The sequence below is a fragment of the Dromaius novaehollandiae genome, chromosome 2 (assembly GCF_036370855.1).
Source record: "Dromaius novaehollandiae isolate bDroNov1 chromosome 2, bDroNov1.hap1, whole genome shotgun sequence".
NCBI classification, from domain to species: domain Eukaryota; kingdom Metazoa; phylum Chordata; class Aves; order Casuariiformes; family Dromaiidae; genus Dromaius; species Dromaius novaehollandiae.
In genome coordinates, this window is record NC_088099.1 from 50,319,954 (window position 1) to 50,341,910 (window position 21,957).

A 21,957-nucleotide genomic window follows, 5' to 3' on the forward strand; every position below is an offset into this window, starting at 1 on the left:
TCTGTCCTTATAGGAATGCAGTATTTAAGACTTCTGCCCATCTGCCGAACTCAGGTGAAATAGCTGAACTGTGAGGGCACACAGACCAAGAGACATCTGAAAACAGAGTGATTACATAAGCTTTGTTTCCTGAAAAAGTCGAGCTAAAAATAAGGCATGGTCTTAGTCTGTTGGAGGTTAGATATAGAAGTCTTAAGTCCTTTGGAACACTGTAAAATGTCATGTTCTTTTCTCATGCTGTTTGCCACTCTGGTGGTTGTGGCAGTAGTTAGGGAAATAAGTACCACTGTATGTGATCGGACCAAAGAGACTTTTAGCTTCACATCTTCTCCTTGACTATGGCTTCGTGTAGATACTTAAGATAAGAAATAGAACAAGCTTCTCTCCCCTCCCCGCCCCAAGCCTCTGTAATCAGCAGCATAACCTTTTATGTATTCTCTTCCTATTACATATTTCTGTTAATCGTGATTTTCATTGATGCATAAATTCACCTGTTCTTTCCTACCCCATTACCGTTTATCAGTGTTAAAAGAACCTGTGGGCTTTTTGTGACAGTACTGCAGCCCATAAGGTCTATATGTTACAGTTGCGAGAGCTGGAAGACAAGTATGCAGAGTGCATGGAAATGCTTCATGAAGCTCAAGAAGAGCTGAAAAACCTTAGGAACAAGACTATGCCGAATGCCATATCACGTCGATACCACTCTCTTGGTCTCTTCCCTATGGTGAGCAGATTTTAACAATCAAAAGAAACAAGTATTTGTTGACCTGAATTACAGTGTCAGGGGTGGGATGCTAGGCCAGGCATAAGCATGGGTGGTTGGTTTCTTTTGATGACAATGAAATATGTATGCATATAGTATCACGGGATACCAGAGTGACCAGTTCTGCATACCTGGTTCTGAAGCAGTGATGCTGTGCAATTGGTTGTTTTTATTGCAGGATTATACAAGATCTAAAGTTGCTATACTTACGCTGTAAATTATGGTAGCATTAGTGGGTTGTTACGCAGTTCTATACATCTTCTATACTGTTGTAGCTGGTTTTCCAGGGTGAGCTTCCCATTTTTCTTAAACATCCTTGGAGATACAGTTTCCTGATACCTAATGGTTTCTGGATGTGGCTTCTAGTCGTTTATGGTATACTTTCGTGTTCTTGGACAATTGCGTAGGTTGCACATACCTTCTTGTTTCAGGGTTATTGAAAATTCAGTAGTTCATTAAAAGAGTAGTTGTTAATATGTATTATGGCAACTTCAATTATGGCAGTTTCACTGATACGTTATCAGTATTGTTTACTTAGTTTCATTTGATTATGACATTGTACATTCAAAGCATGGGAACTAGGCAGTACCTTCAACCAAATGGGAAAAGAGTAGATGAAAATGTCTACCGAGTTCTGTGCCTGGCTGTGCTTGCCTATGTCTGTCTAGAATAATCCCGTAACTTTTGGGGGCATTAATTCTGTTGAGTTACGTTAATGTAATCAAGTGGCAGAATCTGGCCCTCCTTGTCTTTTACCATGCCTCATTTAACTACTGGCAAAGAGCAGGAATAGATTACCTTTGTGGTAACAAGATGTAAATTGTCAATAAAGTCTTAGCTTGCTTTTTTATGTTCCCTTCTGAGACTGAGCAGAAGCCAATTTAAAGTGCACATATTCTTAATAATAAAAGTTGTATTTGTTCAAATACAGTTGGAAGCTGTTTGAGAAAAGGATGCTTGCACTAATACAAGTTTATGTGTCTTTTATAAAAATGACTTTCAAATGTTTAATCAGGGAACAGAAGATCATTTAGATTTGTGAAAGTTTGGCACTTAAACTCTGTACTTAACTTCATTTAGGCAGTAACACATAATGACCAACAGTGAGGAAATGATAGCCTGCCAGCTTTAACTGTATGGGTGAAGTAGGTAACACCTTGTGCCAAGATCAGTGAGGGGCTTTTTTTGTTTGTTTTTCTTTCTCTGTGTGGGGAAAATGTTGTGAAAGGGAAGAATGTGTTCTTTTTATGTACTAAACAAAAACGAACTATAGCAAAACTTCTTACGTGAAGGAGGGTGTTACTAAGCAGGAAATACAGATCGGGAAGCTGGAGGACCTAGATTCTGTTTTTGCTTGTGATATTCTGTGATATCCTTGTCAAATGTTATCTGTGTTATGTCTCTTCAGATGGTAAGTACTGTAGCAGTACAAAGTTAAGTTTTAATTTGTCAGTCATCTAGATACAAGTAGTCTTCTAGCTTTCTAGTTTTGATTTTTACACTTGTTTTTTTTTGTCTGGAATGACAGTGTGGGAATAGCTATTAATACTATGATATGTGTTTTTCTTCTGTTCTTGATTTTAACAGGATTCTCTGGCAGCAGAGATAGAAGGGTCGATGAGGAAAGAACTGCATTTAGATGAACCTGATTCTCCTGACTTGGCGTACGACTGAAAAGAATTGGTTCCTATGTTCTTACTGTTTGATAGCAAAGAAAAAAAGACCCTAAATAGTTACTTTAGGAGTTTAGAAGCAAATGTTTTTGGGAGTATGTGAATAACAAAGAGGCAAAATGAATTGCCTGGTCACTGGGGTGTTTATATTTTCTGGTTAAGATGACAAAAGAAACCTGCCAGATACAGGCTTCACCTTGTCTTTGGAACTGCATCTTCATTCTTGGGCACTGAAAATGTGGGACTGAGAATGAAAAATAATTGGTTTTCTTACATGTTATCATGCTAGGTTTCTTCAGTTTATGATTAGAAGGTGAGTTCTGTCCCTTGGGCCCTCTTTTAGGGTCTCATAGTACACATTACTAGGTAATCATTGGTACAATCCAGGTTCTGATACAATCCAGGTTCTGAGGAGAATGTCAATGAAAACAGGGATTCAGAGCAGTTGTGTAACAGACATCAAACTAAGTACCCACGTGAGCCACAATAGGCATCCCTTCTGTTACAGTTTTCCTGAGTTAAACAAGACAGTGTTTGAAACAAGTTAAGTGCTTTAGAAGCTCCAAAAGCTAAAAAAAAGTTACAATGGGTAGAAATAGCCTTATTGACCGAAGTTGCATGTGTGCTGCGATAGGTCTATCTCACCTATTTGTACTGGACTAGTTACTTTGAGATAAGGTAATCCTAATTAGGGGCCTATTAGAACTTCTCCCTGCTTTGGCCTGTGCTTTACAAGGAATGGACAATTAGGGAAGATACAGTAGCTGCTTTCAAGAAACATTTTAAGTATATTTAAGCAAAGTTCAGCAAATAGCTAAAGCTTGGCTGAGCAGGAGACAGGAACTGTAAGTGAGGCTTCAACAAAGTAAGATGTCGATCAGAAAAATGCAAGATCAGAAAGGTGTGAGCATGCTCAAGCCCCATAGGATCCTTTTGTCCTTCCAGAGTTGTCTAACTTAATGCTAGTTTGACTTCTTCAAAATGTCTTTTCCATTGGTATGGATGTACGAAAGATGGACACCTTTTTTGGTTTCATGGTTCCTCAGGGTTTTACTTATTTGGTTGTTGGTGGTGACTCTAAGCTCTGTGGGACTGCTCGTTGGTAGATGCTCTTACATTCAGCCTCCTAGAGACAAGCTAATGTAGACGTCGAGGCTGTACACAGAGGATGCAACTAATGAGTGTTCATGGGCAGAGAGATAGAAATTTGAATGACACTGAATAGCATAACGCATACTGTCACTGATACACTCTTGCAGTGCTACCTCCAAGCTGGAATGAGTGTGCTGTTCTTTTGTTCAGCCGGTGTTGAACAGTAAAGCAAAGCAGCAGGGGTACTTTTGTAACGTGATGTGGGGCAAGTTTATTTTTTCAAGAAATTTCTGTTGAAGTACCATCTGATCTTAATCCTGAAGCAGATGAACAGAGTTAGTTTTGGAATCAGGACAGTGGTGACAAAGAATGAATTTTATAAGTAGGTCAGAATTTAGGTTTCCAGCCCTGACAGCCTCTCTCTAGCCTGTGGTTGCATGATATATCTGATTTTTTTGAAATGCTGTTTAGGGGGGTAGGAAATTGGTTACAAAAAGGAAAGATACAAGAATTGCTTGCATTAGGGACACTCAGCAGAATTAATCCGAATTCTCTCTTAAAATGGATTAGCTTAGTTCATAGTTAGGAATTGAGTGGAGATTAGCTTTTGTTGTTTTTTAACTCGTTTCCACACAATGGCTTTATGAGGTTTTTGGCTGATCCACTGAAATGCTCTTTCACTTAATTGGGATTAATATTTGAGGGAGTTGAGCACAGAATTCTCAAATATTCTGTCTAAAGTATATTTTAGAATGAAGAAAGTGTTATGTTGCTGGATTGAATGTAATGGACAGACTATATGGCAAATATCAGACGCTACATAAACTTCTTATCAGATGCTTATAAGGACAAGATGGTGAAGGGAGGGGGGCTGTGATAGAAATGGTCGTTAACAAGCTGTTACTTGTTTCTCTGTTCTTGAAGCAAGATGTTGCTCCAGCATGTGTTTATTAACTGTATGCATGTCTCGTCAGTCATCAGAAGCGGGTCTTCGAGACGGTGAGAAATGTAAACCAAGTTGTCAAGCAGAGATCCATGACTCCATCGCCAATGAATATCCCAGGCTCTAACCAGTCCTCTGCTATGAACTCAGTTATTTCTAGTTGTGTCAGCACTCCACGTTCTAGCTTCTATGGGGGAGACATCTCCAACATTATGATAGACAACAAGACCAGTAGAATCATCCTAGAGACAGAATCCACTGACAACGGGTTAGTACTTCAGGACTGGGCTGTGTTTTTGTTTTCTAACATATGAGGCAAAGTGTTTGTATTTTCCTCTTTTTGTCTTATGTTGTGCAGGCTAAAAGAGTGACCTACATTTTCAAAAGTGTCTTGATTTTGTGCTTTTTAGTTCTTTAGCACTGAATTTAAAAAAAAATCTGGCTTTTATAAAGTTTTCTGTATCAATCTCTGCAAATCACATGTGTTTTGAGGTGCATCATCACCAGATGATGTGAAACCACTCTTTGCTTTTGAAAATGTGGGTCAGCACTTAAAACTAACTGTATTTTTTCACTATTTCGTATTAATGTGAAGAAATTCTGATCTAAGTTGCAGCAAAACTAACTCTTCTGATCCAAAACAAAGGGGTTTTTTTGTTTGTTTGTTTTTGTTTTTTTAAAAAAGTAGGTAACCTCATATGAAAAATTGTGAATGAAACCAGTCAGGACTTTGCTGTTCCAACAGTTTGTCCCACCCTTCCATCCCTGAGTAAAGCTCCACAATACACTGCATATGCATATACTAATATCCCAAAACAAACAGTGAATATTTGCCAGTGTAGTATACTTCTGTGACTCACTGAGATATACTTGCAGCATTGGCCATGTAAGACTTGGCCTGCTCACTTGAGTTTGTATCACTATGAGAGACCAGCAACAACTAGGAGCCTCTCATCTCTTTGTAGGAGGAAGCTCTTAATTAAACCACAACTTTTCCAACCGGCAGTTTCCATGAGGATCTAGGGTTCTGAAACAGTTTAGTATGAAAGAGAGAAGGTAGCAGTGTTTGCCTTTTAGCTCTCCAGGAAGAGTAGCATGTTGTTCCCAGACACAGAAATTTAAAGGTGTTGCTGTATGTCTCAAAACTGTCATGTGAAAGCTTTAACCTTCTCAAAGTGTTTTTCTCTTCCTTACCTCCATTTGTTTTCCTCCCCTGCTGTGCTTTAGAAATGAAGATAGAATGAAGAAGCCTGGAACCCCGGGGACACCAGGTTCCAGTGACCTAGAAACTGCCCTTCGTAGGCTGTCCCTTAGGCGGGAGAACTACCTTTCGGAGAGAAAGTTCTTCGAAGAAGAGCAGGAAAGGAAGTTGCGGGAACTGGCGGAAAAGGGTGAACTCCATAGTGGTTCCGTTACTCCCACAGAGAGCATCATGTCACTGGGAACTCACTCCAGATTTTCAGAATTCACTGGATATTCGGGAATGTCTATCAGCAGTCGATCCTACCTGCCAGAGAAGCTTCAGATTGTGAAACCTCTAGAAGGTGATAACAAAGGGCCTCGGCCTTTATCTGTTCTTCTTAGTGACTCTTTGTGGTCTCTCATCCACCACCAGAAAGCAGGAAATCTTTGCAATACATATTCTTTTTACTTTAGAGACAGTAATCCACGTTGTTGGTTTGAGCTCTTCTAACTACTATGTTTTTCCACAAGCCTTAAAAGCTGCTTAGGAAAGAAATCCAGCCAATGGAGTAAAATAAATGTTACAGGTCACGCATGCAACAGTAGTGCAGCCTCATAGCTGACCTAAATCTTCACATTGCCATCTAATACTTAAAGAAGGAAGGTCGTTGGGTATCTGAAATCTAAGTAACGGAATACTATAGGTGCTTAGATGATACAAATTAGTTCATCAAATCTCAGTTCTGCAAATAAATGTCTGCAAAGACCGTTACTTATTTCAAGTACTCCAGGTGGTCTAACAGGAGTACTTCTGTGATTAAAAATGGCTTCTGGACTTCAGTTGGCTGTCTTGAATTGGCAGGCATGAGTTTCTGACTTTGCTTTCATGTGTGAAATACCATGTTATTTTAGCCAAATTTCATCCATATATTTTTTAGAACAAATCAAAATACACGTGGGTAGTCAGGACTAGAGCTTTATTTTGGGGGTAATTAATTTCTGTAGCCTGCCTAACAAAGCAGGCAGAGCACATAAGAGTGATATATTCTACCTGGCTTTCTTTAGTCTTTTCAGGTTGCTGCTCACGGTTAAAATTGAGTAGATTCACTCAGGATTAAACAAAATTAATCTGTTTTGCCATAGTACTTCATATACTTCAGAAATGTGATATTTATGTGATTTAGCTTTGGTTTCATGGTGGGGGGGTTGGCTTTTTTAACAACTGTTGTGTTAGATTATACTATTTTTGCATGTTTTAATTGCAGCATTTCCTTTTTTCATTTTTTGGAACAAATTTCTTTTATTTATAAGGAACATTTAGCATGACATTTTCAGAAACAAAAATAACCCTTTTGTGTTCTGAAGAAAGTGACATGCTATATTTACCCGTTCAAACGAAAATACAGCCACAGTGCACAGGTCCATTCTCTTTAATAGCTCTTAGTAGTTTGTTCTCTTGATTGCTTTCAAACAGCCATAAAAATTGTTGTATCATGTGAGAAAAGAGATGATCTGACTTCATTTCAGTTATTGATTGCTACCACTGTAATAGATTTCTGTCACTATCCCATTATATCTGCTTTTTTTCTTTCAATAAACTCTTTCAGTCTTCATCTTTCTATCTGTCTGTTTTTTCCCCAGTTTTGTTCATTGTTCTTTTTTTTCCTTAAAATTATCAGACCTTTTAAATACTTACCATATTTGGTTTGCATCTTGTTTGTAGCATGCTGATATCACATAGCATGCTGTAGCATGCTGCCTGTTTCGTAAGCTTGGTATTTGTTATCTTTTGTTAAATACATGTTTATGATTCTATTCCTCTCTTCAGCTTAGGTTCTTTCCCTAGTAATTTTCTCTTAGGTTTAAAATTTTCTTCAGCTTCATGGATAAACTGAGTAATTTCATGCTACTGTCACAAAATACAGTTTGTTGTCAGTAGTTGTGCCTTTTGGGTTTTATTATCATTTTCCTAAGGGAGCTCATGCCATAGAAACGAGGGAAGAAAAGATCAGCTTTATATCAAATTTCAGGTTGGTGGCTTTTGCCCCTTTAAAGCAATGTTTTAAACCTCACAATAAAAGAAACAGGATGACACAAGTACTAAGAAATGAATCCTATTCTCTTACACCTTTAAAAGAAAATTTTTTTCTTTTAGTCAGATAAGATGACTGCTTGATTTTTGACTCAGTTGCTTTTGATACATAGTCTTTTTTTTTTATTACTGTGAATCTGCAGCTTCTTGTGTCATGAGCACAAGATAGAGCTCCCTATGTCTCGTATGAAAACTAAACCTTGGACTAATTAACTCTTTACCCATTTTGCCATCATGGTACCAACACACTCCAAGCTTCCCTTGACCACCACGCTACACATGCAATCTTGCAGGTATTGGGAATAGAAGAACAAAGGTCATTTGCTTGATTTAGATGCTTATTTTGCTCTTAAATTTCAGCTCACTTCAGCCTAGCAGTCCCACTTTTCCATGCTTATTCCCTCATGCCAACTGTTTTTGATAAGATTTTACCAAACTGTGCAGTTGGTGCCTGTTACTGAATATAGGGGAAATACTGTATTCCCCCCTTCTTTGGGGTTCTTCCCCCCTGCCTCCGATCAAAAGAGCATTGACAGCTATTGCATTGCTTTCTGCACTTGTGTTAATTTTCTGTATGGAAAAGTTAAGGCTCCCTTACAGACATTTTATGAAATCAAGATTAAAGTAACCGAGGTGTGGAGAAACTCAAACATGCTCCTTTTTTGGCTGAAGCTGCTCCTGCTTTGATTTCCAGTTTCAAAAAGATAGTGATAATATGTAATGTCAACAGAAATGTTAAAGCTTAAAATACAGTTATTGTGGTGAATATATTTGCAGAGGAAAGGTTTTAAGTATTGTCAACTTAATGCTTGTACTCTGCAGAGTTTCTATAAATATAAATTTTTGGTGATCTATAAGGTAAAAAAGATTACCTCTTCAGAAGCTTATACATAGATGGGAACCAGCAGTAGGATTTTATACTTGCATGCAGTACATGCTGAAAGAAAATTTAGTTTTTGGTGTTCTGTAACTTTTGAGTATTGTCATACAGTAAAGCCCTACTCTGTGCTAAAGATTTAGCAATATTTGGGCATTTCTCCACATTCTGGAATCTTTTTTTATGTAGAAGTACAAAAACTCAACCTTTGGGACAATTCAGAAATGAATATGAGGTAGAGGGGTGGATTTTTTTTTTCCTTAGAGTTATTTCTTTTGGAGTTGTAATGGCTTCTACATCTCAAGCCTCAAGGATACTGATCAGTCTAGATCCTATTTAGTTCCTCAAAATGAAATATACATTTATATTTATATATAAATGCCCTTTTATACACACACAGGCATTCATCTGAAGTAACTTGCATTGCAGATCCAAAGTATTCTATATTGCAGAATCTTTTCATTTGTTTTTCATGATGACCTAAAAATTGTAAGTCTTAGAAACAGTAAGGTAGACTTATTTTTCAATGCTACTTACTCATCTTAGTCATTCTAAAGAAAGAAGTTTTCCCTGTTTGCTACCTGTGATGCAGTATTCTTACTGTGAATGACAATTGCTCTCATTCCATGGGATTTTTTCAGGTGTGAAATAATGTGTTTCATAAGGTCCATCCCTTTTCTACTTACTAAGTCTCATAGAATTTACATATTAGCATGCAAAGAATTGACTATTTCTAGTGTTTTAATACTGCCCGAGACGTGTGCGTCAGCCTGTTGAATAAGTCTGTACTCTGCTGGAGGTGGGAAACATGACAGCAAAAACTGCTCTTACTGGAGCTGGCAGAAGTGTAAATAAGAATGTTTTGTTTGCATTGCAGGACGTAGAATGAATGGTTTTAAGCCAAATGTTACGCAGTAGTGGTTGGTGTGCACACATGGGAAAATTTTGGCTTCTGTGAGCAGTGTTTACTCATACTGCTTGAAGAATCAGATAAATCTTCCCCTTATTTTAGTGGGCCCATCTCAGTGTATGTATCAGTGTAACCTGCTACATTACTCTTACTGCCTCATTGTCTCAAATTGAACTTTTGAATATTGAAATGTTGTTCTCTTTAAAATGCACCTCTTTCCTCACTCAAAACATTTGTCTGCCAAGGAGGAAGCTACAGGTACAGTAGCGTTTGGTTGTAGAATAGTGGCTTCCTGTAGCATAGAGGCTCAGCTAGGAGCCATACAAGTATTCAGACTTGACACACAGATCAGAGTTATTATCTGCTTATATGTGCCTGGAGTTGATGTGGCTTTCTAACATATGTTAGAATGTGAAAATTGCTGTGTAATCTGTGTAATTGCGATTTTCCTGTTACTCACTGGTAGTAAACTCTAGCATGTTTCTAGCACCTTTCTTCATGTGAGCTTAATGCAGGATTATGTAGTATGTGTCCTTCAAGCTTTCTGTGGTGATGCTCAGCCTGACTCTTATGTATAAATTCTTTCTACTTCTGCTTAATCCCATCAATTTAGGACGATAAGAATATTGAAGAGGAGGGGAGGTGTGTGTGCACAAGGAGGTCACATCTGACTGCAACACTTAGCCTATCTAGTGCTTATGTGACCAGTTTACTTCATGTTGGTCTGGAAATGCTGAAGAGTAACTGGAGCAGTTTTGCCTTGTAGCATGTCCTCCTAGAAATATTTAAGCCAGTTCATAGAAGCTCCAAACCTTTAGTGGGACTGAGATTTGGATTTCTGCATAAAAAAAATTTCTGCATAAATAGATTTTTCTGTCTTTTGGATCTAGGATTGCTTGCTGATTTATTTTGGTTCTCTTTCTGTTCCCTTTCAAGGTTCTGCCACTTTGCACCACTGGCAGCAGCTGGCTCAGCCTCACCTGGGTGGGATCCTGGACCCAAGGCCCGGGGTTGTCACTAAGGGCTTCAGGACCCTGGACCTCGACCTGGATGAAGTGTACTGCCTTAATGACTATGAGGAAGATGAGACAGGTGACATTTCTTACAAGGGCCTAACTACCTCGACGCCAGTTCAGCACACAGAGACCTCAGGTGAGAGGTCACAAGCACAAGTGACTGTTTCAGACAGCAAGAATAACCCCAGCCAATCTCAGGCTTTCACAGAGGAGATGCAGGAGTCCGCGACTGACGATGATGAGGGGTCTGGTGAGGGAAACTCGTTAAGTCCAGTAAAACTGACATCTTTACAGGATTTTGATTACTGGGCCATTCTCACATCTCTCCAGAACAGCATCCATAGTATTGCTTTGTGTGTAGCATCTGCACGTTAATGCGTGCAATAATTAGAACATAACCATTCTAACATTAGCTCAAAAATCCTTTCTTTAATAATCTTTTAATTCGACTTTTTTTTTGGTAACAGTATTTGTGGTCAATAATTTACTCTATTTTGATAAGAGAAGGCTGCTAAAAGGAAGTGGTTCATTCACAAAGCCTTGTGCTGGCATGTATGGGGCTTATATGTGTATTCGGTGCACACTCTTCAGTGTATATAATGTATAGGCTATATATATTTTGTATGTTTATAGTACACATTTTCCTGACTGTTCATGAGGGATGATGCCATGCTTTGGTTTCTGTGCTTTGGAAAAAAGCAGAGACAAAATAATGACAAAAGGTGCATCTAAGTTGCCTTTGTTGAAACAAACAGAAGTGCCTTGAAAATCAAGCAAAACAATTCTGCAGGTTGAATTCAGTTACCTCAGATAGTTACCTGTTTTTAAATTCTCAGCGAGATAAACTCAGTGGATACAAAGAATTTAAAGGATGCCTTTATGTGGAGAATAATGACATTTCCCTCATCTACCACATTATTCTTAATTCTATCCTTTATACCATGTTAAGACTTAAGTATTTTCAAATGACTCACTACTGCATGATGTGTTAGATACTCTAAACTGATTTTTGCAGTCCATTTTGGTATGAGGCTGCAGGTGCTCAGACTGTAGATGTGTTTTGGGTTTTTTTGTTTGTTTAATAACCTTTATAAGAGCGCTAGTCTTTGGTAAGATTTGCCACAGCTGAAGAACTGTGTTTAGTGCAGAATCAAAATGCTACCAGAACTCCCCTTTCCTTCAGATTTCATGTTTATACATAGCTACTTTAAATGAGGACACTTCCCTCCCCCTCCTTTTTCTAGAATAAATTATAACTTATTTGCCTGGTCTTTCGAAAAATAGATGATGTCTCAGGGCTAGATGATAATATTTCTTTGTTCCTTTTGTGAAGTACAGAGTATCCTCAGCTCTGACTGAAGAGTAGCAATTCAGTGCTCTAAGCTTTTGAAAATAAGCTACTGCTTGCAGTCAGTTATAGTAAGATTAAATTTCTTCCAAACCCTTCAACTTCCTGTTCCATTGCAAAAATTTACTTCAACCTATGAAATCTATTGTTCAGCAATAACAATGACACTAGCTTTTTTTTAAATTAATGTGGAAATGAATAAGGTCTCAGCTACAGTTCTCTGCAGTTTTGGATATTGTCCAGACGTTTACTATTCAAAGAGTTCAAATAACAATAGCAAGAAAAGTTGGAGATCTAGAAAGCATGGATTATGATCAAAGACTGAAATAACTGGCTTTTTTTTGGTCTACAAAAGAAAAGATTCAAGAGAAAAATATCATGTATTTTTAAAATGCATTGCTGCAGAGAGAAAGGGAACAAGCAGTTCTCCATGTACTCAGGATAGCCTTTTTTTGTGCAATTATTCTATCTGGGTTACCTCTTGGGGCAATAATTTTCTAATTATAAAGACAGTAAGCACAAGAATGTGTTAAAAGTTGTGCAACTTTATTACCATGGACTTTATACACACACATATATATGCACATATATATGTATCTCTGTGTGTATATATCCACTTTTTTTTTTAAGAACAGATTAGAAAGATAATGATAATGGGTAATGATTTAGGAGAACTCTTGGTTTGTAGCAGAAAAACAAATTTAGACCCACCCTGTGATTACAAATTGGCAAGAAAGACTTGTATTCCCTTCTATTTCTTCTTCCGTTACAATCTGGATACAGGTCACTGTAGAACAGGTTACTTCCTGGCTCCTCCTGATACCACCTGGGAGAACTCTAGTTATCTCAGACATGGTTTCTAAGCATATTTTCTACCTTAAAAATTAGCAAGTAGCTAAAAATTTACAAAACTGTCCTGTTAGTAATCTCATTTCAGCTTGTATTGTTTGCTGAATGGTTTTGGTACATTACAGGAATACAGAAATTTGTCAAAATGAATAATTTGTGTAGAATAAATAAGTCCACCTAAAACTTCAATTTCCCGATCTTTACCCTTTCTCCAAATGGCCGAGCTGCATAGGATTTGAGAGCATCCATGTGCCACCACAACATTTGAGCAAGGCAACTGATAATAAAGAAGTAAAGATACTGCCATGTCTGCTTTTTGTGGAAGCAGTTTGTCAGGTGGTATATACACAGAAGAGGTCCTGTGGATGTTTTTAGCGTAGGCCCTTAATGTGGTAGTACTACTTAGAATCCACAGTCTTTCTGCTGAAGAAGAACTTTACGAGATCAGACGGGTGTTTTGAAGTTTTTTTGTGTTTAAATATTGTGCAACCCCTGCTCCTCCCGAAACGCTGCCTCAGCAGTCTTTTTGCCTGTCCTTGGTTCCTTGCTAGGAAACGGCACATGGGGAGGGGTGCCACCTCCATGCAGGTGCCACTGCACCTACGGACACGCTTTTCCGTAGAGTGCCGTCACAAGCGTGAGACCGTGACCTCGTTGCTTGCATGATCTTGTGGCGATTCCAGGCTTTGTACAGAATAAGATCTTGCTGGGAAGTGTGCAAGTGAAACAAAACAAAAACAGTATAGGGGAAAATATCTAAGGTACAATGTTTAGCGGTAGTGTTTTTCTTTGTAATGAAGGATAGCACTGCTGTGAAGATTCTAGTTGAAGAGATTCATGAAAGCCAGAAAGTACTTCCCTACGGTTGCTTTTGGCAGACCATTGAGTCTGCCAGGCTATAAGTACAGCTCTTCTAGTGTGAGAACAAAATATTATTGGAAATACAGTGCCTTCAAGGATCATTCCCAGCAAGTGTACATCATCTTAATCTTTTGGGTAGGTGTCTGCATCATTTGATCTGTGTGCTTTGAAGGTTCTCTCTTACCCTTTTTGCAAGGCAGATGCTCTCAGGCAGAGTACTGTGAGGTGTTATTCTTATTGCCATTTTGTGGGTGTATACAGGTGCTGCTCTGTGTAAATTTGAGATGAGCCCTAAGAAAAGTCTTTTTTAATGACTAGATCCAGAGAAGCAAACATTGCTAGTAGTGACAAAGATCTCTTGCAGCCAAAATAAATACATTCAGAACAGAATATCAGTTGTTTCTTGCTGAGTGATGGTCAGAAATCATTCTGTTGAATTGTTCTGTTTTCTAGGTAAGAAAAAGCTATGATCCTTAACTTTTTCTGTTCCAAAGTTAAGAACAGTAGTATGCATTGATATGTCAAGTAACTTCCTCAACATATATTCAGATTATATCCTGATTATGGCACTGAACATATTTGGAAGAAATTAACACAAGCATAATTATGACCTGCAGTTGGTTTGTTGGAGCTATGTAAAGACCAAATTGTGTGTGGGCTCAGTAGCCTGACTGGGGATTGTAAATTCCAGAATTGTGGTGTTCTAGCTAACACCCAGAAATTTTTACTTGAATGGAGACTTTCAATGTAATTGAAATGGTGAAGAAGTTATAGGACACAACTATGTTAATATCATCTAGGACAAGTAACTTTTGCAGCACAGATTTTTAGTCACCTCAGTATATATTTTTATTCTTTAAAACAAATTCTAGTATATCATAAAACTGTACAGAGTCTACTTTTTAATTCATTGTCTTTCAGGTGCACATTTCTTTATGCAAACAAATGCAAATCGCAAAGCCATTTTGAAGCTAAAAGGGTTATGCTGAATTCAAGTTCAGGGTGTGCTTAATTGGGTAGAGGAAGTGATCCTTCAGCACCTGTGCTTATTTGTTCCGTTGATTGTTTTGCTTTCAATGGCGAATGTTTACATGGGTTTACAGGATCAGCTCTCTTTACTTCATTTTTAGACCTTAACAATGACATGGAGATCTTTCCAAATAAATCCCTAGAATTATGAAAACACATAATGAATGCCTTAAGTCTGAGTTGTTTTTTAGCAGGAGTACTACGTATGCTTTTAAGAGGTTATCGTTGTATAGAAAAGTAATAAATTTTGTAAACTGTCTTAGAACTGAGATATTGATGTATATTTAAATTTATCTTTTTTTAAGATGGTATGAATATTTCACACTAATTACTTCTTCAAGAGAAAACTGTTAGCATTTGAGATCTGTGCTTGTTAAAATGTTAGACTTTTGATGCAGGTATCCTAGTCTGCATAAAATCATATTTTTTCACATCTGTACTTCATGATTGTATGCATATGATGAGCATACCTCAGCCAAAAGAAAGCTAAGAAAATCCTATCCAAAGAATACTTGCCTTGGTTCCATTTTTAATTTCTTGCAGTTCTGAAAGGCAAAACAAATGGAAAGTCCGGGAATGTAGATCTTCAGAAAAGAATGTCATTGTCACTTTGTTTAAGGAACATAATAATAATATTACTGGCATGGATATACGGCTTCCTGGAGGTTCTGAGCATTCAGTTACCACTATTACTGAAGAACATTTCTTTCAAGAGGCACCTACACCACTTCAGGATAGCACCATGCTTGCATTTTACAGCTATTGTGTTTATCACACCTCTCTTTTTTCTTAGTAGTTAACCTCTTTATCTGCTTTTCTCTGAACATTACTACTTGCTACTATGAAAAGGTGATGGAAGATGTAAATACAGCCCTAGCCCAGCATAGGCTGTTTGAATGCTTAGTGTTGAGTATTTTTTAACTGTGTAAGCTTTCAGTCAAATGAGCTTGACTTTGCAGCTTGCATGTTTCTTACCCACGTGAAGTACCTTACTATGGACATTGTTTATTTACAGTTGAGAATGTATTTAAGATAATATGCAATATATATTTAGCTGTTGTATGCTCCAGCATACATGTATGCTCCAGCATATCCCATGTTCTCCCTGCTCTGTCAGCCAGGAGTCTTCAGTGCAGGTAGCATTGGGTGTCAACGTTTTCACCATCTATCGACTGGAAGGGGTGAACCTTGCTGAATTAAGCAAGTACGTGGAGCAGCAATCTTGTCCTGCCCTGTGTACTTTCATGGTATGTTTTTGCCACCTGGTTTTCAGTAATTTCACCTTACCTGAGAATGGAGTTGGTGACACAGAATGCCAAAAGTGAGGTCTGTAATCGGTATCCCAAATGATACCACTGGAGGAAAATACCTTCTTTCAAAACGGGCAGAGATCTTTTTTTTTCAATAGCGCAATAAAATAAACTTCTAATTCTTTAAAGCACCATCCATGGCCCAACTGTCATTTCACCCCTGTCTAACAAGCCCGTGCTAAAGGGGTGCACAAATTCCCCTTGTCTCTCTAGTGAAGGACCAGGGAACTAGGACTCTTCCTTTTGTTAAAACATGCAAGAGAAATGATGAGCAGAGTGGCCTGCTTCAAAATTGGAATAAAACCCGACTCTTGTGCCACTGTAGATCAAGTCATACTCTGAAGACTTGTGATTTTTTTTTAAAGTTTATATTGATATAACTCTGTATTTGACAAACAGGTGTTCATACAATGTGGAGATTTACAGGACGCTTTCAGCTCTCTGCCTCCTCACTATTCACGTAACAGAGATTTAGTCTGGCCCCCAGTTTAGAAAAGTTAATGCCATTTTACTATAGCTACCTCTTACAGATCTTCCTCAAATTCCATTTTTCTGCCACATTTTTGTGGATGAGACAGGCCATTAGTCTGTCTACTCTAACTTTGAACCTTTCTCTACACAAGCTGATTGAAAACCCAGGTCCAGGGTTTTTTTTGAGGATTCTCTGAGCAGAAGGATGTGTCCCAAATGTATCCATTAGGCTGCTGGCACCAAGCAGAATGGGCCCCCATAAGCTCTGAGTACTCAAGTTGGACCTGAAAGCTCTGAGCTATGTAAAATCAGCTTTGTGCTTTGAGTAGGGAAGGGCTCTGCTTGGCCAGAAGATGGAGCTCTCTGCAGGCAGCTTGAACAGTACCTGCCTATTTTGCAGTATTTTACATCATGTTCTTACAACAGTGTTTGTGCTTAGAAGACTTTATTTTGGCTATGTTTGGGGGTCTTTTTCCACAATGCCTAAGAACTGATTGAGAGAGTGTAAAAAGAAAAAGAAGGTTTAATTTCATTTTTAATTTAGGGGGAAAAAATCCATCTAGAGTTTAGTTTGTGGTTTCCTGATACATAAAATTGCATGATGTTTCTGTACACTTTGTTAAACATTGCATTATATACAAATTGTTTTTCTTGCAGGTATGAAGCTTCATTGTTAATCATCCACTTGTTTGAAAAAGAGGGTATAATAAAAAGTACTTGTTTACACCCATGGGCACATGGAACAGATGTTCCTGTAGTCGAATCTGTATAAAACAGATGGAAGAAGAGTTCTGCAGATAAAATCTTTTAGCCATTGGTATTGCAGATCTTTACTGGAAAAATAAGCTTTGCGTACGGAAGAGGATTTTCCCCTTAAACTCTGCGCTGGTTTTCTTCATCACTCAGTTTTATATTTAAAACAACGGTTTGCTGTACATGTGAAGACAGTCTCTGTTGTCATAAACTTACATACTGCTTCTTCACCAGTTTATACCATTTCAGGATTTGATCATTCTTATGTAAAATTGTTCAGTTAGGAATGAATCATTTTGTTTCCATTTTATGAACTCTGTTCGTTTACAGTAACAGGTTCTCACTGTCTTTGTATTGTGTCCAAAGGATGGAAAATGCAACAGCAGTATGATACACCCCATTGTTGACTGAAGGAGGATGAAGCTGGTACAGGACTTTCTTAGTGGTATTTGAGGGTGGAATACATCTTTGGAAATTGATTTTTTTTCCGATCACTTAAATTTGTCTCCTCTTACTAGGATCAATGACTTCTCTACTTTTAGCAGCCTTCTCCTATCTCTGACTCATTAATGGCAATGAGTCTTGCTTTTGCTAATGCAGCTATATATCTTCAATGTGCCTGTTTCCAGTCTGAGGGAATGTCCAACGGATATTACAAACTGGGGAAATGCAGTTTCTGTATTACAGCTATGTGCTTCTTTGGGTTGAGCTTGCAATCCTAAGCTAGCATTGCTTTATTCTGTTCCCTATTCATCATCCAGGGAGAATTGCTTTGTTTCTACTTAGTTATGTCTAAGTCCTTTTTTTCCTAAATAACCAATTTTTTTCATGTCCAGTTACCTGAGCTTTTTCTCCAGATTTTGTTTTAACTCTCTACAATATGGAGAGAATCATGATTGCTAGGCTGTGCTCCCTTGTAATAGCTTTTATATTGTTCACACTAATCTCTAAAGCTACTGGATTCCTGAAGCATCATAATTACCGTCTCTAGAGGTGAAGTAGAGCTTATTGTTATGTTATGCTGTGCTGACATTTGAGTGTGTTAACATGACACTCCAGTGTGGGTGTTTTTTGTTCGTTTTTTAATATCTTTCTTTAATGTATAGCGGTACATCCCTAGTATTGACTGGGTGGACAAGTTAGCTCAAGTCACATGTTGTTTGCTTAGCCACTTCTTCTGCTTCCACTGTTCACACTCCCCATGCTCTACCCTTCACACACTGCTGATCTGCTGAGTCCTTAAAGGACTACCCAACTGCACACACTATTTTTGAGCTGTGATACTTTTTATATGAAAAAGGGAACACAGCCACAATTAAGATTTGCCTTGCTTCTGCTAAGCGTCTCTGGAAGTTCAGAATGGTGTCTGGTCCAGCTGGTCTGTCTGTCTGTCCTTTGCAATGTGTTAATAGTTGTGTACTGTGGTATTAAAATGTGGCTTACTCAGGGAATGGCTCAGAGAGTTGGGCAAAACTGAGGGGAAGGGAGTTGCACACAGTTTTTATTGTGCATGTCTTTTGATCACAGCTAATTTTGGTTATTAGGTAAGATAACCTATGCAATCATGGTATCTTTGATATAATATTTAACTGAGTGTTTTTCAATCAGCTTTTCAGATGCATGGCTCTTAAATTTTCTAATTATCTTGCAATGACCACAGCTGCGTTGTACAACAAATTGATATATTCACAAAAGTATCACAACAAAGAAAAAAGAAATTGGCCTAAGTGCTTTGGGTTTTGTTTTGTTTTAAATTGAACTGTATTGCTTCTTCCCCAGATTACTGGTAATCTGTCAGAGTAGCATCTTTACAGCTGCATTTGTGGGACTGTTGACAAACATTCAAAAACTACTCACAAATATTCAAAAATTGCTGTATAGTGCAGCTGAGGACATACATTCTTAAACAACCTTAAAAACACATGCACAAAAGAATTGTCACAGATGTACAGTAGTGGATCCAAACAACTACCAGTTCCTTATTGTGGATGTGAAAAGCCAAATAGTTGGAGAAATAGCACTATGCATATCCCTCACACCCAACTCTTCAATGTATGTTCCTATAGCGTTAGCAAGCTGGATCCATTACTGAAAAAAAAAAAGTAACGGGGATACCTTTTTGTGGATCAATCTAATACCTGAAATGCATGAGCGTTCAGAAAATCTTAGTGCTCCCGAGCTGGTACTAGCAAACGTTTGTTGTAACTTCCCACTGATGAAAACTGCTAGTTTAGATGAGAACTAGCTTTTCAAGCACTGTCTTGTTTGAAGCTGTTTTGAGCAAGAATTGCTTGCGATGTTAGTGGTTGGGAAGTTTCAGCATAGCTTTTTAGCACTGGCCTTGGAGTCCTAGATTTGTTTATTTGGAGAACAAGTATCTCTTAGAACACCGTAACACTTATGTATTTTGCTTTTCTTGCATTGATCCTGTCTGAGGTACCTCATCACTTTTTGCATCTGTCATACCAACACACAGAAGTTTGTTTTTTTTCCTTTTCTGTGCAAAATGCAAAGAATTTGCTTTTTTTTTTTTTTTTTAATTTAGTACCTCATCCTGGGAAATGCATGTCACAAACCAACTCCACCTTCACCTTCACCACCTGCCGCATTCTGCACCCTTCCGATGAACTCACACGAGTCACTCCAAGGTAAGGGTTTGGCCAAGAGTTCAGCTATGTCCGAGTTCCCCTGTGGAGGAAATGTAAAGCAATGGTGTAAGGAAAAGCATTAGCCATGTTGGTGGATTATAACAGACCTCCAAATTATTCCTCTCATTTCTAGTTCCTCCAACTTGATTTTGAGAGATGTATATAATGTTTTACAAAGGCAACCAAAATACCTTAAATTTTTGTATTCTGTAATTAAAAAATTGCAGAATAACTAAGCTGGCTTTCAGTGTCTGAAGCTGACTACTCTTGCACCCGAACTTACAGGCTTGTAGGAATGGTCATTGCTGCATTGACCAAAGTATGCATTTCCTGTCTCATCGAATAACAACGGAGGAGGGTGCCATCTGGGAAGGAGGAACTGGAATCTTTGGTACAGAAGGAAAAGGGAGGAGCAGGTGAAGCACTGTAGTAACAGATGCTTCAACAGTGTCCAGGAAGTACATGAGGATTGAAGGGAACATGACTTAATCAGAAACGCAGAACTGGCTACTCTGTTCCTTGGTGCAACTGTTTGAAATGAATTAATAGTACCTAGACTGAAACAAGTGAACTGGCTTCATAAGAGCAATTAGTGTGTATAGGCACAGCCTTTTGGAAGGTGAAGACTTGAGAACCAGAGAAGGTGAATGAATTTTGTACCTAAAGAGTGAACTTTCCTTCCTTAGCAAATCAGAAATCAGTTAAGTGTGTTCTTCTGTTTGAAAGGACAATCCCTTGCTGCTTTCTCTGTCCCTTTCAGCTCCTATGTGGGAGGGTACCATTGTGTAGGTACCCGTTCAGAGATGATGTATCTAGACTTACTTAGACAGCAGATGTGCACTGACTACCTAAGGAACGCATGAGAAGTAAGGATTTTAAATATGAGTACCTGCAAGGTGATAAATACATGGAAAGGAAATAGATGATGATGACATGTAACTTCTGTTTCTCTTTTGCAATGAAGCTAGTTAATCATGGCTTAGCTGACTTTTCTCTTCTCTGTCATCTTCTGTCTTCCTTTCCGTTCAACACTGTTACTTAAGAATTGCAGCCAGAAAAAGGATCTCTTTTATTCTTTTTATTGATGAATTGCTGTTAATCATGGTTATAGTAAACTCCTTGATTATACTGGTTACTAAATCTAACAAACCGTAATTGACAGCTACACTCAGTAAATGTTCAGGTGCCTCATTTATCCCAAAGTTTATCATTTGGGATTTATCATTAAGGAAGAAAGACCCAAATAAATAATGTGGATGTTTTCAGCAGACGTGGTAAGGAGGAGCTCCTTAAACTATAAATGATTCTTCACAGGTCATGTGAGGAGGACGAGGAAACTGCATTATGTCACGTTATGCTGAGAGGAGCTATAGGGCAGACACTATGACCCAGCGTGGCAGGGGGTGAGCAACGCTGCCAGCAGCGTGTGTGTTGGCAGGGTCATGTAGAAGGAACGCTAGTGTGTGTGTGGCACCAGCTAACCCAAAGAGCTTAGATATTTATCTACCTGATTGCATTTTAACCTAACCTTTAATCCAGGTTACGCTCTAACCTGACTAAATTTCATCTAAGTGAGGTGCTCATTTGTTTGTTTCTTTTCTAGATCTAAGTCAGAGACTGTCACTGGGCTCCGTTGCTGAGGCCAGTTTGCGTCTGTTTTTGTGGTTGTGTCTGGGCTGCCCTGCAATGCGATGGGGAAAATATTTCCCACTTAAAGCAATGCCCAAGCAAGCAAAGTGGCACCAGCATAACAACTGCTTTCTTGCGGGGATTATTTTTTTTATTGCACTGTAATGTATATCTGTGCTGACAAATTAGTGGAAATGCTAATCTAAGTATTTGTGTGACTGAAATATGGAGCTGGAAGGAATGAAGCTACTGGAATGATAAGCCATTAGTGTCCTAAAGTGTTTGTCTTATGACTAGGAAATTTTAAAAGCCTGGCAGCTAACACTCATGTTTGAGTTTCTAAAACATAAGTTCTCTTCCTCTTTCTTTTCCCTCCCTCATGCTTTTCAACCCTTCTGTACTTCTCTGTGTAGCCATACTTCTCTGAGATAGCCCACAGTGGCTGCCACCATAAACTCTAAGCTGTGAAGATGCAGCTTTCGTCCGTGGTAAAGAGAAGAATTGTGAACAA

At 38.3% G+C, this 21,957-nt stretch overlaps 1 protein-coding gene across 1 annotated transcript in view; it reads left to right on the forward strand.

Annotated features, from left to right (window-relative positions):
- Positions 1 to 21,957, forward strand: part of TRAK1 (trafficking kinesin protein 1) — a 112,664-nt gene that overhangs the window by 85,135 nt on the left and 5,572 nt on the right. Inside the window, exons 11-16 of the mRNA XM_064506440.1 lie at positions 587 to 724; positions 2,351 to 2,427; positions 4,503 to 4,739; positions 5,699 to 6,015; positions 10,469 to 10,798; positions 19,715 to 19,817. Of these exons, the coding sequence (XP_064362510.1) occupies positions 587 to 724; positions 2,351 to 2,427; positions 4,503 to 4,739; positions 5,699 to 6,015; positions 10,469 to 10,798; positions 19,715 to 19,817 (1,202 nt within the window). The remainder of the gene's footprint in view (positions 1 to 586; positions 725 to 2,350; positions 2,428 to 4,502; positions 4,740 to 5,698; positions 6,016 to 10,468; positions 10,799 to 19,714; positions 19,818 to 21,957) is intronic.